The 19797-nt window shown below is 33.1% G+C and overlaps 1 protein-coding gene across 2 annotated transcripts; it reads left to right on the forward strand.

Moving 5' to 3' along the window:
* The first annotated feature begins 679 nt into the window (after nucleotides 1-679).
* LOC144002487 (secretory carrier-associated membrane protein 1-like) lies at nucleotides 680-11695 on the forward strand. 2 transcript variants are annotated; one of them, XM_077497776.1, is made up of 9 exons: nucleotides 680-1075; nucleotides 3613-3696; nucleotides 4390-4491; nucleotides 4571-4682; nucleotides 5786-5914; nucleotides 6808-6967; nucleotides 7040-7141; nucleotides 9758-9875; nucleotides 9968-11695. In XM_077497776.1, exons 1-9 carry the CDS (start codon nucleotides 1019-1021, stop codon nucleotides 10115-10117), a joined length of 1014 nt encoding a protein of 337 aa, XP_077353902.1. In that variant the 5' UTR covers nucleotides 680-1018; the 3' UTR covers nucleotides 10118-11695. The 2 variants fall into 2 exon arrangements, with proteins under 2 accessions (XP_077353902.1, XP_077353903.1); XM_077497777.1 differs by lacking the exon at nucleotides 680-1075 and adding an exon at nucleotides 3015-3126.
* The last annotated feature ends 8102 nt before the right edge of the window (nucleotides 11696-19797 follow it).

A 19797-nucleotide genomic window follows, 5' to 3' on the forward strand; every position in this document is an offset into this window, starting at 1 on the left:
GTGCGTATCCGCCATATTGAATGTGTCAAATATGCCTCGTAAACTGCAAATGACACCATACAAAGCGCACAAAGTTAATAACTAGCTTTCACCCATTCACAAACACATCTAATATAGTCAGGAACACGAAGGCAAACACAACATCATTAGTTGACGCCATTAGATTCAATAAAAGAGCACTTTAATGGCAATTAACGTCTTTAAAATACACTTCATCTTAAAATAAAGTAGTTTTGCACTTCCGGAAGCCCCTGTTTTCTGTATTTTTTAAAGATCTAACAGACAATCATGTCAAATCCTTGAAGTTGATGAAAATGAAAGGTGCCAAAGCTTTGCTGAGTGCGTATTCAGTTTAATGTCTTTGCAGACCTCTAGCCTCGTTAAAATAGGGTTGTTTTTTTTCTCTCTCTTTCTTTTTCTTTTTTCTTTCTTTTCTCTTTCGTTTTTTGGGTGCCCTGTACCTCGATAATAGTATGCTGTTATTAAGTTGCCTTTTTGTTGTATAATTGTTATTGTTGTTGTTTAAACTTGCACTACTTTTAATTTGATTTGTATGTATATTGCTGTTTGAGCACGTTGTTCAATAAAGCAAAAAAACAAAAAAAGTTTTGCACTTCCGCATTGGTTAAAACTGAGGTTTTATCTCTTCCCAGAAAGAGCATCTCTGAGGGCGCTGAGGCACACGTGACACAAATTGAGCCGTGTATATAAAATGAATTTGATGTATAATACCGTCTATTCAAATGTATTTTTACAACAACTGTTTGACATGCTATTTTGTAAAATTTATTTAACATCGTAAAAGTGTACTTTAACTTCGAAATTTTGATGTAAGGTTCACTACTTCCGCATTTGCGAGGGTTCATCTCTTCTCAATGGAAAATCTCTGAAGACACCTACGGGCAACATTAGACGTGATTGCCAGCTTTTCGTCACGTTTTCACGAATATTTTTCATATTTTAAAAACATAAAACCTGACATTTCAATAAGAGTCGCGTCCGTGAAGGCGGTACAATCATGTCTGAACACGACAGTAACCTGTTCACGGAGCCGGAGCTTAGCAACCCTTTTCAGGTAAGGCTAGCTAGCTAGCTACTGTAGCTTAGCTACATTTTCATCGCTCTCATTAGCACATCAACTATTTACATTTTGATACGCGTATCCGGTTTTAACCGTAATATAACGACAATTAAATGTTAAATTACATCTTCACTATGCTGACAACATTTTTAGGACAAATGAAATCAACAAAATAGATAGACTGAAGCCTGAAAACATTGAATTTCTTTGACTGCCTGTTTCATTTCGATGCTTTCTTGTGGTACATTTTATACTGTAGTTTACTGTCGTATCGTAATACATTCACATTTCAACCACCTGCCTCGCCCAAACATTCAGTCGCCTTCACATTCACAACCTTCCAGTTTAAACGTTCAAGTGTATCAATAGGTCAACTTCTGTTTGTATTAAGGAGGAAAATCTAATGCAAAGGCAATTTGCATCTTTTCCCCACCAAACATTACTAATCTAGCAGGCGCAGCATATTGGCTTAACTCTACAGTACAGAACTGGAGATGCACAAACAAATTACCGTCTTGTCTACAATGTAAGAATTAATCCTCTTTAATCGATTAATCGGTCAGCCCTGCAGAATGCTACTTGCGAGTCAATGAACTGCTATTGAACAACATTGCGAATGTGTATTTTCCGCACGCCGTGAATTATTCACACAGAATCCTGCAGGGCCACCATGTTTTGGGAGTTTCCGTTTGTGCTCGAGGGCAAGCGGAACGAAGCATATGTTAACGTGACAGCATCCACCTGCAGGCTATGCAAGGCGGACCCTCACTCGGCCCACTTTCTCTGCTAAACGGGGCAATTCTTCTCGAAATTTTTGACTCTGGTGAGACTTTTTGGACCCCGTTTCTAGAAATGTCTTATATATTCTTGTACACATTAAAAAATAAAGTCAATACTGTCCGCCCAAAAATAAAAATAAAATAAAAAATAAAGCATTTTACAGAGAGAAAAAGCGAAAATAAGTTATCCACACAAAAAATAAATAAATTGTATATTTCACCCCAAAAAAAAAAAAAAGTCGCATACATACGGGCTTGTTGTTGTAAATTGTTAAGGAAAGGTTATAGATTTTTGAAATATATATTGTTTTTAACATAAAAAATAGAAAAGATCTACATTTCCGCAAAATAGTTGGATATTGTCAATAAAAAAAGTTTTATGTTTTCAAGAAAAAAAAGTTGTATATTTCTTTTAGGAAAATTGTTGACTGTGTTTTTGAGAAAGGAAAGTTAGATTTTTGAAAAAACATTGGTATATATACCCCCCCCCCCCCAAAAAAAATAAATAAATAAATAAATCAATCAATCAATAAATAAATAAAATAAAAAGTTGAGCATTTTTGAGAAAATTTATGAATTTTAGAGAAAAATAAATCACTATTTTCTTAAAAAAGAAAATAGTTTTAAAAGAAATAATGGATTTTTGAAAGTCTTTTAGAAAATGTTTAACAATTTTAAGAACAGTTAGTTAAGAACAGTTAAATAGTTGTGTATTTCTAGAAAAAGCTACATATTTTCTCCAAAAAAAAGTATACTTCCACAAAATAATTTTCAATTTTCTAGAAGATGTTGTATATTCCTTCCCAAAAAAAGTTGTATATTTTCTCGAAGGAAGTTGAATATTTCCAATGTATCCGTTTTCTTGACCACTTTTCCTTGTTAGGGTCGCAGGTGAGCTGAAACCTGTCAGAAGGTGTGAACACATAGTCTGTCCACGAGCTCCCTCCTTTGCGAAACATAAAGCCCAATATAGGGTAAATAAATCAATTTCAGAACTGTTCCGCATGTTGTGCCGTATTATTAATGTTTCACGACAGACCTCCGTGTGAATTATTTAGGATGCCGGTCTGGTGGCATCTGCGTTCGTTCGTTCGTTCGTTCGTTCGTTCGTTCGTTCGTTTGTGTGTGAGGGCAAAACTCGGGATATGGTCAGGAGAACGGGGACGCTCGCCTCATTGTGGATCGAAGGAGCGCGCGAGGCTGATGCTAAGCTAGCAGGCGGGCAGGACGTTGTGGTGCGCGTTGAGATTAAGGATAGCAAGCAAGGTACTTGTTGGCCAGATTGGGTCCGTAATCCATTTCATTTGTTGTGTTGCATGTCACTTTTCATTGACTTGATTTTCACTTCAGTCTAATCGTATTTTCTCACAAGAATTTTGTAAAATTTGTTCCTTAAAAAAAAAAAAAAAAAAAAAAAAAAACTAATCTTTGGCTCATTTACTTTGCTACTTTTACACTAAGTAATTTGTACCATTTGATACAACTACAGTTTAGCTTCATTTAATATGCAACCATGGCATTCTTAGAGCAGACTTATTTTCACAAGAAAAATTAAGGTTAGTCTTTTCATGTCTTTTGCACTTGTGAAGTTTCCTTTTTGTCCAGACTTTAGTTGGGTTTGCATTTTTAGAAAAATACACTATCAAGTGGAGAATGCTCCAGCTCACTCATGATCCAAAGTGAGGACAACACTCTAGAAAATGGATGGCTTATTCCAAAGGTGAGTATTGAATTCTTGCCGTGTGATTTCAGGAATCTTCCGTGACACAAGAAAGACAGACGCCGGCGATGGCAACAGGGTTAGAAGAGTTCAATCCCTTCACAGACTCCAAACTGGTGAGTATTCTACCGTTCGAGTCGCTCCGACTGGTCGTCGTGGCAACAATCGGGAAGACGCAGCCGGTTGACGACGAAGACAAAACAAAACACGTTAATGTTAGCCTAGCCTGGTGCCTTTAACTTATTCCCTCTCAGCCATTTTCACAGTCGCTCCCGGCCGTTTTACTGGATTTTGACTGATTTTACAAGGCCCACAGAATATTGTGTTCTATTGCTATAAAAACATGGAACCTACTAAAAGAAAGATTAGTGTCTCTTCTTTCATCAGAAAAAAAATGAGTGCTTGTATCTGTTTCTGTTTTGCAGCAATTAGCATTAGCATATATCTAAGTTCCATCATTATTCACCAATCTGTTTAAAACTGTGGGGAAAACAGCTTGTTGCAACATGGCCCTGGTTGATCTCTTATACTCTGCTGCCATCTGCTGGCCGTTTTTGTAATAACTACCATTGTTTCAACCGTTCTCTTCAGTTCAGAGGCTGTATCAAAGCCTTCTGTAAGCTCTAGCATGAAAAACATGATAAACGTATAAATACGTCTTTGGGACACTTAAAACATTTAAAATAGAACGTATTCATACGTTTTTGGGAGCAAATGAGTTTAAAAACAATCCCTTGGAAAAAAAAAATGCGATGATGAACAGCGACATTATCGATCGATTCGATTAAATGGCCGCGTTTCCCGTCTAGATGGCGAGCAAGCCCCCCGCGGCGGCGCCGGGCGTCCCGACGCAGCCGGCCATCATGAAGCCCACGGAGGAACCGCCCGTCTACTCGCAGCCTCGGGCGCAGGTAAGCCTCTTCCCGCCTTTTTTTTTTTTTTCACGACTTGTTAAAAGATGGCCAAGCTGACGCAGGCTCTGACACTCAGGAGTCGACAGGGGGCGCCGGCGAGCTGCTGAGGAGGCAGGAAGAGCTGGAAAGGAAGGCGGCCGAGCTGGACCGGCGAGAGAGGGAGATGCGCTCGCTCAGCGCTTCTGGAGGTGCCACTTTTCACAATTTTTCACAATTATACTTCCTGACCACGTGTATGACAAAATGCCATTTTAAATATGGACAAAAAAATACTTGCATATCTAAAAAATACATTCTTTAAATAGATGTCATTTTTTATAATACGTTTTTCAATGCATGGATAAAAGATCCTCTCTTCTATTTTCAAGCAAACAGTAAAATCGCCACGTAATGTATTTTTTATTTTTATTTTATTTTTTTCAGTGCAAAGTTCATGAAAATGACAATAAAACTGTTGAACAAGAACTCAACATTAAATACAATTTGGATTTATTTTGCATTTATTGAAGTTTTTTTTTTTTATTGCTTTTAAAAAATCTGAACAAAATATTTATTTAATTAATTCAATAAAATAAACATGTAATGTAATTTTCATGTTCATGGAAATGACAAAGGACAGCACGAAACTGTTGAACAAAAATCAACTCACTCCATTTTTTTTTTCTATATGTTTGAGTTAATATATTTGTCCTTCATCTCATTCCAAATTCACCAACAATTATTAGGCCAACTCACATTGAAGTATTGGGGCGGCATAAGACCCATTGTAATTGCTACTAACAGATGTCTGCCATCTCGTGGTGATTTGTGATATTACAACTAAGCATATTTGCAAATTTATTTAATTATTTTTTTTTTGTCTTTTTTTTTTTCAATATTTTTTTCATAAATTGGATTTATTTCACATTTATTGTAGATTTTTTTTGGCTTAAAAAAAATCTGAACAAAATATTTATTTATTTTTAATTAATTAATTGGCTGCAAGTTGCCCATCCCTGTTCTATTGCATTATTATTGCTCTGTTATTTTTTTTAGAGAAAAAAAGTCAGCATTTTCTAAAAAAACAAAACAAAAAATAATTTATAGGTCCTAGGTTTTATTAGAAAAACATTTTTCACTAAAATATGTAATGCATAAATTAAATACAAAATCTTTTTTTTTTTAATTTTAAGAATGAAGAATTTTCTTGTGGAAAACCTTCAACAAGCAACATGCATGCGTTTAATCTCTCTCTGTCGCATCTCCTTTTCCCCCTCTTGATCTTCCCCCCCCCCCCCCCCCCCCCAACCAGGCCGGAGAAACAACTGGCCCCCGCTGCCGGAGAAGTTCCCGGTGGGGCCGTGCTTCTACCACGACATCACGGTGGACATCCCCGTGGAGTACCAGAAGACGGTCAAGATCATGTACTACTTGTGGATGTGTGCGTTTTCGCCCTTCTTTGACTCGCTCGCTCGCTCGGTCACGTGGTGCGGTCACATGACGCCGTCGCGTGACGACGCTCTTCAAACCACACGCGCGGAGGCCGAAGAGCGAAGCCCGTGTCATGTGCTAACGAGCAAAGTGACAAAGTGACCTCATTGATTTTTTTTTTTTTTCCCCAGCTACTAAAATAGTAGAAGTGACATCATGATGAATACTTGTAATTACGTACCAACAAATTACAGGCCTGCTTTCATCAATCAAACCATTAGATATTTATAGCTTTATGGATTCAAATAAAAGTTGCCTAACATGTCAAGATTGCCTCAGATGGATTAAAGGGATACTCGACTCATTGAGACATTTTCAGCAGCAAAACGTTTATATTTTGGTTATAATTTCATCATTTTTTTCATGTACAATTAATACATCTAAAGTCATTTTTCTACTTGCTGGCGACTAATGATGACATCACCTGTGCTGAGGAAGTAGATAACGACCAATCATGGCTCAGTTTGCTGACCAAACCCAGAAAACAGGTGAACCACGACTGGTCGTTATCTGCTTCCTCAGCACAGGTGATGTCATCATCAGTCGACAGCAAGTAGAAAAAATGACTTTTTAAAGGTATTAATTGCACATGAAAAATAATGAAGTTACCACAATAATTATAGACAAAAATAGTACTTTTTTATTGCTGAAAATGGCTCAATGAGTCAAGTATCCCTTTAAAATATGACACATTATAATAAAACCACTTTTTTTTTTTTTTTTTTTTTTTAGGCTAGCTATATTTGCTAGCTTGAAAAGTGTTTGCAAAATCAAATATTTCCCGTCCAACTGGTGGTGATTTTTCTTAAAATAACTCGCGTAATGTGTGCACTTCACCTCCAGTCCACACGGGGACGCTGCTGGCCAACCTGGTGGGCTCGGTGGCGTGGTTCGGCGTGGACCCGTCCCGCGGCGCCGACTTCGGTCTGGCCGTCCTGTGGTTCCTGCTCTTCACGCCGTGCTCCTTCGTCTGCTGGTACCGGCCCGTCTACGGGGCCTTCAAGTGAGTTGGCGGCCGCGCCGCCTCCCCTTCGTCGTCGTCGTCATCATCATCGTCATCATCGTCATTTCGCAGGAGCGACAGCTCGTTCCGCTTCTTCCTGTTCTTCTTCGTGTACGTGTGCCAGCTGGGCGTGTACGTGCTGCAGAGCGTCGGCATCCCGGGATGGGGAGCTTGGTAAGGAACACTCGACGCCTTACCCCCAATATACAAAGTCTGCACTTTAGTAAATAAAAACACTCTCAGGCCAACCCAACTGCATGATTACCAATGTGATTATGATTTTTTATTTTTTTTTTTATTTTAAAAAACCTTACCCCTAATAACTGCATGGTACACTCTATAGTTGTGTAAATAAAAACCTTCTTAGGCCAAATATCAATAAGAAATAATTTTTAAAAAATCATTAATGTAATAAAAATAATATAAATATAATATAAAACATAATATATAAATATATATATATAATGTATATTAAAATATAAATATAATAATAAATGCAAAAAATAATATATATATATATATATATATATATATGTAATAAAAAAATAAATAAATAAAAAAACTAAGCTCATGAGTCTTCTTTGCCTGAAGACTTCCGTCCATTTCCCCGCCATTCTTATGAGGCGCTCCCCCTAGTGGCCCGCCAAGTAATTGCTCAATAATCAATGAACAATCGAGCCGTTCGCTTGGCGGTATAGAAACTGCTAAATGTCGCGATACTTGCGTAGGCGCATCGATGATCTATCGGGAGACAAAAGTGTCACGATTTATCGTGATATATTGTCACACTCCTCGATGAGTTTTCTTTTTTATGATTGATAGCTGCATTTGTATGTACAGTATAAAAAGTCATATAAAGCTCATTACTTTCAACTTTATTTATAGAGTGCTTTAAAAACAAGCATTGATGTATACAAAATTGCTGTACATGAAACAGAAATTGGCCGTGCAGTAAAGAATAAGAGAAGAAAAACAAAGAAAATATAAAGTGATATTAAGTAGGGGTGGGAATCTCTGACATGAGGCCGATTCGATATGTATCTCGATACACAGGTTGCGATTCGATTGAAAAACGATTATCTTTCAGAACAGAACGGTTCGATGCGGTTCGATTAAGTTTGGGAACGATACGATTTTCGATTCGATACGATTCATTTCAATATTCAAAACTTATAGTGACATTTGTTGCTTGTAAACATTAATCTTAAAACACCACAAATTTTTACAGTATCTACAAATGTGTTTAAAAAAAAACCAAAAAAAACAAAAATGTCTTCTATATTTTTATATATTGAATCAATTATTTAAATGGACCGCAACAAAGGGCTGGGCGATATGACTGAAAAATGTATCAGGTTAAATATTTATTAGTCGTTATTGAGAGTTATAATTGTTTTTTATTTTTTTTATTCAAAATAAGGATCAGGAAAAAAAAAAAAAAAGGCTGATAATTCAATTTGAAATATAAATATTTAACCTTTAAAAAGACACCAACACAATTAAACAGAATATGTGCACATTGTTAAGTATTTCAGAAACATAAATTTAAGACATGAAATAAACCTACCGTCCAGCCAAAAGAAATAGGAAGCCACCTTATGGAACAATAAATCTATCAAACACATTTTAACCACTTAAACAAAAATATTTCCAAAAGTGCATTTCCCTTTTTATTAACAATTTTTGTTTTTCTTTGCCATCACATTCATTTTTGGTTAATGTATGACATCTTTTTGTTTTTTTTAATCTGAGACAAGATGATGACCACAGAATCACTACTGTTTATGTTTTGTTTTTTTGGGCTGTCGTTCATTTTGCGTTTGATGACGTAATCACGGGCACGTCTCAGTTCTCCTATCTGCTGATCATGCTAGTTGTAGACATTGACAGGGAGCCACAAACTGAGAAATGAGATACTTGCAGTGTGCTTTTAGCTTAGCTGGTGTGTTGGCTGTGGGACATACCTGTGTCGTTTGAATCCATGCATTGGATCGTCACGGGAGTTATTCTTTTTGGCTCGCGCGCAGTACCAACGCCGGCCCGGGACATACAAGTGCGCCGAGAGGACTCGATAGCCATGGGTTAGCTTCTGCTAACTGTCTCCACTGTTGCATGTTGTCACTCGTTGTGCGCGCGCGCGCCGTGTCGCGAGCACGGCGTTGACGGTAGGCTCCTCCCCAAGGTGCGTAACGTCTTTGCATTATGTTTACAACATCCGGGGAATGAAGCGTCTCTGAGCGCTACTTTGCTAGCTCTCTGTAAACAGGGAAGTAGCTTGAATAGTGATGCTACTGAAATGTAAACAAAACAAGTAGAGCACGGCGCAGAACTCTTGCTATTGTTATGAAAACCATAAAGCCTCACTCGAAACCGATTCACAGCCACGCGATATCCGGTCCACAGCTTTACAAGCGATGTATCTAAGGATTCCCGGCGGATTTTGTATCGGTTGACAAGTCTGCTACCGATACGGTCGTTTAGCTCCCCTTGACGACCGATGGTTCGGTCGAATCGGTTTTTTGTCCCACCCCTAATATTAAGTGAGTATTCAAGTATTTTTTTTGTATACAAGTACATAGTTTACATCAGTAATTAATCAGAAGTAGGTGAGTCAATAAATAAAAAAAACTTTAGATAAATAAATAGAATAAACGTCAGATTCATCACACAAAACACCAAAAACAATGTTAAGTCTCATGCTGCGTCAAAAGCCAAAGAATAAAAGACGCGTTTGAAAAGATAACGAAATAAAAGATGACGACTGAAGAAGTCGTTTTTTTCCGTCCTCAGCGGTTGGATCTCCGCCCTGATGTGCCTCAACACCAACGTGGCCACCGGCGTGTTGATGGTCCTGGTGGCGGCGCTGTTCACCGCGCTGGCCGTCATGTCGCTCGTCATGTTCAAGAAGGTCGGTTGGGAGACGCTCGCCGCGTTTGAACGTGCACAAGCCATCTTTTTTTTTTTTCTTTTTTGTTTGTTTTTGTTTTTTTGCTTGGTCAGGTGCACAGCATGTACCGCACCACCGGCGCCAGCTTCCAGAAGGCCCAGCAGGAGTTGGCCACCGGCGTCATGTCCAACAAGACGGTGCAGGCGGCCGCCGCCAGCGCCACCTCCAGGGCGGCGCAGGGACAGTTCAAGGAGCGCATCTGAGGAGCGGCGGAATGGAATCGAACGGGCGTGCTCGTCGTCGCCGGCCGCGCTTTGGTTTTGCCAGCGTTTTAGTTTTATACATTTAGGAGAGGATGAGGGCCACACTGGAAAGAAAAACATCATCATGCCAAAAATGAAGTTGGGTTTTACAGACAAATACATTTTAGGATCGTAAAAAAGGAATAATATTACAAAAATAAATTAGTATTTTTTTCTGGGAAAAAGAGGTTCATATTTAAAAAAAAAAAATGGATGTAAACAAAGTCAAAGAAAAAAAAGGGCATACTGTAATTTTATGATAATGTTATAAAAAATAAAAAATAAAGTCTTGTTGCAAGAATAAAGACATAAAAAAAGACATCGCTACAAGAATACTGAGAAAAAAAGTTAGAATTTTTAGGGGAGAAAAAGCATGTTAAAGAAAAAAATGTAAAAATTACAAGAACACATTTGAATTTTTTTTTTTAAATACAAAATTACAAAAAAAACTTAAGGGGAAATACCTAGTTTTACAAAATGTTGGCATTAAAAATAATTACAAGTAAATATGACAAATTATTTTTACAATTTAAAAAAAAGGCACATATTATGATTAGGATTTTTTAAAGAAATATAAATTGAAGAGTCCTTGAAAATCATTTTTTATCTAAAAAAAAAAAGAAGTTTTTTTCAAGATAAAAAAAAAAAAGATGCAGTCTTAGGATGAAGTCTGTAAGTTCTTTGAAAGTACTCAAGTTAGTAGAATCGTGTTTTGTTTTGTTTTTGTTTTCTTGTCAGTGTGACCCTAAAGACTTTTCAATTGACAAATCGCTCTCATCTTAATAATGCTATGAATGCAAAGTGAAGCGCTACTCTACTGCTCCCTCCAGTGGCATGCCTGTGAATTACATCCCATTTGCATCTTAACACCATCACGTCTGCTTTCATTTCAAAAGAAACCAAAATCGTACGATTTTAAAATAGATCATCCACACTTTGACTAACAACAATTTCAAGAACTACATTTAGTTACAGAATAGTTTTAAGTTTTTTTTTATTATTTTTGTTTTTTTGTTTTTTTGGTCCTGTATTTCCTCATTAGCGTTTCCACGCCAGCTTGCACGTTTACCTCACCTTCACTCAGGATGACGTACAGCCACTCATTATTATTACTATTATTATTATTATTATTATTATTGACATGACTTACTACAGTGACAGACGTTAACATGACAAGGAATTCAAGCAATCCAAGTGCTATAATTGTGAAGGATTTTTTTTTCTTTTCTTTTTTTTTTTTTAACGTGATCGCACTTGCCTTATACACAATCACGAAAAAGCCATTAGGTCTGAAAATTTTCAGTTTCATTTTTTTTGTGTGTTTGTTTTAAATTTTGTTCATTTCAAGTTGTCTTTCTGAAACACTTAAAAAAAAAAAAATGGTCGTAACACTGACAATCAAAATGAGGTTATGATTGAGAAAAATTTACCGGCTTGTGAAGATTATCGTGCCGGTTCGGACTTTGGGTTTGCATGGTGACAAAATGGTGACGTTTGTATATTTATTGTTTCCAGGTGAAATAAAATTCTTTGAAAGAATCTTGTGGTTTTTCTACTCGGTGAAACTGTTGAAAGTGTACCTAATTTGGTGCAAGCCGTCGTTTTTTTAACACAAAAAAAAACGCCTTAGTATACATGGTCGTTTTTTTAATCAAATAAAAAAAGCCTTACGATACATGGTCGTTTTTTTAATCAAATAAAAAACGCCTTACTATACATGGTCGTTTTTTTAACAAAAAAAACCCGCCTTACTATACATGGTCGTTTTTTTAACAAAAAAAAAAACGCCTTACTATACATGGTCGTTTTTTTAACAAAAAAAAAACGCCTTACTATACATGGTCGTTTTTTTAATCACATAAAAAACGCCTTACTATACATGCTCGTTTTTTTAACAAAATAAAAAAGGCCTTACAATACATGGTCGTTTTTTTAATCAAATAAAAAACGCCTTACTATACATGCTCGTTTTTTTAATCAAATAAAAAACGCCTTACTATACATGGTCGTTTTTTTAACAAAAAAAAAAACGCCTTACTATACATGGTCGTTTTTTTAATCAAATAAAAAACGCCTTACTATACATGCTCGTTTTTTTAATCAAATAAAAAACGCCTTACTATACATGGTCGTTTTTTTAACAAAATAAAAAACGCCTTACTATACATGCTCGTTTTTTTAATCACATAAAAAACGCCTTACTATACATGGTCGTTTTTTTAATCACATAAAAAACGCCTAAATATACATGGTCGTTTTTTTAACAAAATAAAAAACGCCTTACTATACATGGTCGTTTTTTTAACAAAATAAAAAATGCCTTACTATACATGGTCGTTTTTTTAATCAAATAAAAAACGCCTTACTATACATGGTCGTTTTTTTAATCAAATAAAAAACGCCTCACTATACATGGTCGTTTTTTTAACAAAATAAAAAACGCCTTACTATACATGGTCGTTTTTTTAATCAAATAAAAAACACCTTACTATACATGGTCGTTTTTTTAATCAAATAAAAAACGCCTTACTATACATGGTCGTTTTTTTAACAAAATAAAAAACGCCTTACTATACATGCTCGTTTTTTTAATCACATAAAAAACGCCTTACTATACATGGTCGTTTTTTTAATCACATAAAAAACGCCTTACTATACATGGTCGTTTTTTTTAACAAAATAAAAAACGCCTTACTATACATGCTCGTTTTTTTAACAAAATAAAAAAGGCCTTACAATACATGGTCGATTTTTTAATCAAATAAAAAACGCCTTACTATACATGGTCGTTTTTTTTTAACAAAATAAAAAACGCCTTACTATACATGGTCGTTTTTTTAACAAAATAAAAAACGCCTTACTATACATGGTCGTTTTTTTAATCACATAAAAAACGCCTTACTATACATGGTCGTTTTTTTTAACAAAATAAAAAACGCCTTACTATACATGCTCGTTTTTTTAACAAAATAAAAAAGGCCTTACAATACATGGTCGATTTTTTAATCAAATAAAAAACGCCTTACTATACATGGTCGTTTTTTTTTAACAAAATAAAAAACGCCTTACTATACATGGTCGTTTTTTTAATCACATAAAAAACGCCTTACTATACATGGTCGTTTTTTTAATCAAATAAAAAACGCCTCACTATACATGGTCGTTTTTTTAACAAAATAAAAAACGCCTTACTATACATGGTCGTTTTTTTAACAAAATAAAAAACGCCTTACTATACATGGTCGTTTTTTTAACAAAATAAAAAACGCCTTACTATACATGCTCGTTTTTTTAACAAAATAAAAAAGGCCTTACAATACATGGTCGATTTTTTAATCAAATAAAAAACGCCTTACTATACATGGTCGTTTTTTTTTAACAAAATAAAAAACGCCTTACTATACATGGTCGTTTTTTTAATCAAATAAAAAACGCCTTACTATACATGCTCGTTTTTTTAATCACATAAAAAACGCCTTACTATACATGCTCGTTTTTTTAATCAAATAAAAAACGCCTTACTATACATGGTCGTTTTTTTAACAAAATAAAAAACGCCTTACTATACATGGTCGTTTTTTTAATCAAATAAAAAACGCCTTACTATACATGCTCGTTTTTTTAATCACATAAAAAACGCCTTACTATACATGCTCGTTTTTTTAATCAAATAAAAAACGCCTTACTATACATGGTCGTTTTTTTAACAAAATAAAAAACGCCTTACTATACATGGTCGTTTTTTTAACAAAAAAAAAAACGCCTTACTATACATGGTCGTTTTTTTAACAAAATAAAAAAGGCCTTACAATACATGGTCGATTTTTTAATCAAATAAAAAACGCCTTACTATACATGGTCGTTTTTTTTTAACAAAATAAAAAACGCCTTACTATACATGGTCGTTTTTTTAATCACATAAAAAACGCCTTACTATACATGGTCGTTTTTTTAACAAAATAAAAAACGCCTTACTATACATGCTCGTTTTTTTTAACAAAATAAAAAACGCCTTACTATACATGCTCGTTTTTTTAACAAAATAAAAAAGGCCTTACAATACATGGTCGATTTTTTAATCAAATAAAAAACGCCTTACTATACATGGTCGTTTTTTTTTAACAAAATAAAAAACGCCTTACTATACATGGTCGTTTTTTTAATCAAATAAAAAACGCCTTACTATACATGCTCGTTTTTTTAATCACATAAAAAACGCCTTACTATACATGGTCGTTTTTTTAACAAAATAAAAAACGCCTTACTATACATGGTCGTTTTTTTAACAAAATAAAAAACGCCTTACTATACATGGTCGTTTTTTTAATCAAATAAAAAACGCCTTACTATACATGGTCGTTTTTTTTTAACAAAATAAAAAACGCCTTACTATACATGGTCGTTTTTTTAATCAAATAAAAAACGCCTTACTATACATGCTCGTTTTTTTAATCAAATAAAAAACGCCTTACTATACATGGTCGTTTTTTTAACAAAATAAAAAACGCCTTACTATACATGGTCGTTTTTTTAACAAAATAAAAAACGCCTTACTATACATGGTCGTTTTTTTAATCAAATAAAAAACGCCTTACTATACATGGTCGTTTTTTTAACAAAATAAAAAACGCCTTACTATACATGGTCGTTTTTTTAACAAAAAAAAAAACGCCTTACTATACATGGTCGTTTTTTTTTAACAAAAAAAAAACGCCTTACTATACATGGTCGTTTTTTTAATCACATAAAAAACGCCTTACTATACATGCTCGTTTTTTTAATCAAATAAAAAACGCCTTACTATACATGGTCGTTTTTTTAACAAAATAAAAAACGCCTTACTATACATGGTCGTTTTTTTAACAAAATAAAAAACGCCTTACTATACATGGTCGTTTTTTTAATCAAATAAAAAACGCCTTACTATACATGGTCGTTTTTTTAATCACATAAAAAACGCCTTACTATACATGGTCGTTTTTTTAACAAAATAAAAAACGCCTTACTATACATGGTCGTTTTTTTAACAAAAAAAAAAACGCCTTACTATACATGGTCGTTTTTTTAACAAAAAAAAAACGCCTTACTATACATGGTCGTTTTTTTAATCACATAAAAAACGCCTTACTATACATGGTCGTTTTTTTAATCAAATAAAAAACACCTTACTATACATGGTCGTTTTTTTAATCAAATAAAAAACGCCTTACTATACATGGTCGTTTTTTTAACAAAATAAAAAACGCCTTACTATACATGCTCGTTTTTTTAATCACATAAAAAACGCCTTACTATACATGGTCGTTTTTTTAATCACATAAAAAACGCCTTACTATACATGGTCGTTTTTTTTAACAAAATAAAAAACGCCTTACTATACATGCTCGTTTTTTTAACAAAATAAAAAAGGCCTTACAATACATGGTCGATTTTTTAATCAAATAAAAAACGCCTTACTATACATGGTCGTTTTTTTTTAACAAAATAAAAAACGCCTTACTATACATGGTCGTTTTTTTAATCACATAAAAAACGCCTTACTATACATGGTCGTTTTTTTTAACAAAATAAAAAACGCCTTACTATACATGCTCGTTTTTTTAACAAAATAAAAAAGGCCTTACAATACATGGTCGATTTTTTAATCAAATAAAAAACGCCTTACTATACATGGTCGTTTTTTTTTAACAAAATAAAAAACGCCTTACTATACATGGTCGTTTTTTTAATCAAATAAAAAACGCCTTACTATACATGGTCGTTTTTTTAACAAAATAAAAAACGCCTTACTATACATGGTCGTTTTTTTAATCAAATAAAAAACGCCTTACTATACATGGTCGTTTTTTTAATCACATAAAAAACGCCTTACTATACATGGTCGTTTTTTTAATCAAATAAAAAACGCCTCACTATACATGGTCGTTTTTTTAACAAAATAAAAAACGCCTTACTATACATGGTCGTTTTTTTAACAAAATAAAAAACGCCTTACTATACATGGTCGTTTTTTTAACAAAATAAAAAACGCCTTACTATACATGGTCGTTTTTTTAATCACATAAAAAACGCCTTACTATACATGGTCGTTTTTTTAACAAAATAAAAAACGCCTTACTATACATGCTCGTTTTTTTTAACAAAATAAAAAAGGCCTTACAATACATGGTCGATTTTTTAATCAAATAAAAAACGCCTTACTATACATGGTCGTTTTTTTAATCAAATAAAAAACGCCTTACTATACATGGTCGTTTTTTTAATCAAATAAAAAACGCCTTACTATACATGCTCGTTTTTTTAATCAAATAAAAAACGCCTCACTATACATGGTCGTTTTTTTAACAAAATAAAAAACGCCTTACTATACATGGTCGTTTTTTTAACAAAATAAAAAACGCCTTACTATACATGCTCGTTTTTTTAATCACATAAAAAACGCCTTACTATACATGGTCGTTTTTTTTAACAAAATAAAAAACGCCTTACTATACATGGTCGTTTTTTTAACAAAATAAAAAACGCCTTACTATACATGGTCGTTTTTTTAATCACATAAAAAACGCCTTACTATACATGCTCGTTTTTTTAATCAAATAAAAAACGCCTTACTATACATGGTCGTTTTTTTAACAAAATAAAAAACGCCTTACTATACATGGTCGTTTTTTTAACAAAATAAAAAACGCCTTACTATACATGGTCGTTTTTTTAATCACATAAAAAACGCCTTACTATACATGGTCGTTTTTTTAACAAAATAAAAAACGCCTTACTATACATGGTCGTTTTTTTAACAAAATAAAAAAGGCCTTACAATACATGGTCGATTTTTTAATCAAATAAAAAACGCCTTACTATACATGGTCGTTTTTTTTTAACAAAATAAAAAACGCCTTACTATACATGGTCGTTTTTTTAATCAAATAAAAAACGCCTTACTATACATGGTCGTTTTTTTAACAAAATAAAAAACGCCTTACTATACATGGTCGTTTTTTTAATCAAATAAAAAACGCCTTACTATACATGGTCGTTTTTTTAATCACATAAAAAACACCTTACTATACATGGTCGTTTTTTTAACAAAATAAAAAACGCCTTACTATACATGGTCGTTTTTTTAACAAAAAAAAAAACGCCTTACTATACATGGTCGTTTTTTTAACAAAAAAAAAACGCCTTACTATACATGGTCGTTTTTTTAATCACATAAAAAACGCCTTACTATACATGCTCGTTTTTTTAATCAAATAAAAAACGCCTTACTATACATGGTCGTTTTTTTAACAAAATAAAAAACGCCTTACTATACATGGTCGTTTTTTTAACAAAATAAAAAACGCCTTACTATACATGGTCGTTTTTTTAATCAAATAAAAAACGCCTTACTATACATGGTCGTTTTTTTAATCACATAAAAAACGCCTTACTATACATGGTCGTTTTTTTAACAAAATAAAAAACGCCTTACTATACATGGTCGTTTTTTTAACAAAAAAAAAAACGCCTTACTATACATGGTCGTTTTTTTAACAAAATAAAAAACGCCTTACTATACATGGTCGTTTTTTTAATCAAATAAAAAACGCCTTACTATACATGGTCGTTTTTTTAACAAAATAAAAAACGCCTTACTATACATGCTCGTTTTTTTAATCACATAAAAAACGCCTTACTATACATGGTCGTTTTTTTAATCACATAAAAAACGCCTTACTATACATGGTCGTTTTTTTAACAAAATAAAAAACGCCTTACTATACATGGTCGTTTTTTTAATCAAATAAAAAACGCCTTACTATACATGGTCGTTTTTTTAACAAAATAAAAAACGCCTTACTATACATGGTCGTTTTTTTAATCACATAAAAAACGCCTTACTATACATGGTCGTTTTTTTTTAACAAAATAAAAAACGCCTTACTATACATGGTCGTTTTTTTTAACAAAATAAAAAACGCCTTACTATACATGCTCGTTTTTTTAACAAAATAAAAAAGGCCTTACAATACATGGTCGATTTTTTAATCAAATAAAAAACGCCTTACTATACATGGTCGTTTTTTTTTAACAAAATAAAAAACGCCTTACTATACATGGTCGTTTTTTTAACAAAATAAAAAACGCCTTACTATACATGGTCGTTTTTTTAATCAAATAAAAAACGCCTCACTATACATGGTCGTTTTTTTAACAAAATAAAAAACGCCTTACTATACATGGTCGTTTTTTTAACAAAATAAAAAACGCCTTACTATACATGGTCGTTTTTTTAACAAAATAAAAAACGCCTTACTATACATGGTCGTTTTTTTAATCACATAAAAAACGCCTTACTATACATGGTCGTTTTTTTAACAAAATAAAAAACGCCTTACTATACATGCTCGTTTTTTTAACAAAATAAAAAAGGCCTTACAATACATGGTCGATTTTTTAATCAAATAAAAAACGCCTTACTATACATGGTCGTTTTTTTAATCAAATAAAAAACGCCTCACTATACATGGTCGTTTTTTTAACAAAATAAAAAACGCCTTACTATACATGCTCGTTTTTTTAACAAAATAAAAAAGGCCTTACAATACATGGTCGATTTTTTAATCAAATAAAAAACGCCTTACTATACATGGTCGTTTTTTTAATCAAATAAAAAACGCCTTACTATACATGGTCGTTTTTTTAATCAAATAAAAAACGCCTCACTATACATGGTCGTTTTTTTAACAAAATAAAAAAGGCCTTACAATACATGGTCGATTTTTTAATCAAATAAAAAACGCCTTACTATACATGCTCGTTTTTTTAATCAAATAAAAAACGCCTCACTATACATGGTCGTTTTTTTAACAAAATAAAAAACGCCTTACTATACATGGTCGTTTTTTTAACAAAATAAAAAACGCCTTACTATACATGCTCGTTTTTTTAATCACATAAAAAACGCCTTACTATACATGGTCGTTTTTTTAACAAAATAAAAAACGCCTTACTATACATGGTCGTTTTTTTAACAAAATAAAAAACGCCTTACTATACATGGTCGTTTTTTTAATCACATAAAAAACGCCTTACTATACATGCTCGTTTTTTTAATCAAATAAAAAACGCCTTACTATACATGGTCGTTTTTTTAACAAAATAAAAAACGCCTTACTATACATGGTCGTTTTTTTAACAAAATAAAAAACGCCTTACTATACATGGTCGTTTTTTTAATCACATAAAAAACGCCTTACTATACATGGTCGTTTTTTTAACAAAATAAAAAACGCCTTACTATACATGCTCGTTTTTTTAACAAAATAAAAAAGGCCTTACAATACATGGTCGTTTTTTTAATCAAATAAAAAACGCCTTACTATACATGGTCGTTTTTTTAACAAAATAAAAAACGCCTTACTATACATGGTCGTTTTTTTAATCAAATAAAAAACGCCTTACTATACATGGTCGTTTTTTTAACAAAATAAAAAACGCCTTACTATACATGCTCGTTTTTTTAACAAAATAAAAAACGCCTTACTATACATGGTCGTTTTTAAAAAAAAAAAAAAACGCCTTACTATACATGGTCGTTTTTTTAACAAAATAAAAAAGGCCTTACAATACATGGTCGATTTTTTAATCAAATAAAA

This window comes from Festucalex cinctus, chromosome 15 (genome assembly GCF_051991245.1).
Source record: "Festucalex cinctus isolate MCC-2025b chromosome 15, RoL_Fcin_1.0, whole genome shotgun sequence".
In the NCBI taxonomy this organism is placed as follows: domain Eukaryota; kingdom Metazoa; phylum Chordata; class Actinopteri; order Syngnathiformes; family Syngnathidae; genus Festucalex; species Festucalex cinctus.

What these genes read in the sequence shown, in the direction of transcription:
- LOC144002487 (XM_077497776.1), top strand. Translation starts at nt 1,019, where the DNA reads ATGTCTGAACACGACAGTAACCTGTTCACGGAGCCGGAGCTTAGCAAC. An exon ending in CTCGCTCAGCGCTTCTGGAG is followed by an intron (nt 4,683 to 5,785) that starts GTGCCACTTTTC and finishes CCCCCCAACCAG; the next exon opens with GCCGGAGAAACAACTGGCCC. An exon ending in CATGTACTACTTGTGGATGT is followed by an intron (nt 5,915 to 6,807) that starts GTGCGTTTTCGC and finishes CTTCACCTCCAG; the next exon opens with TCCACACGGGGACGCTGCTG.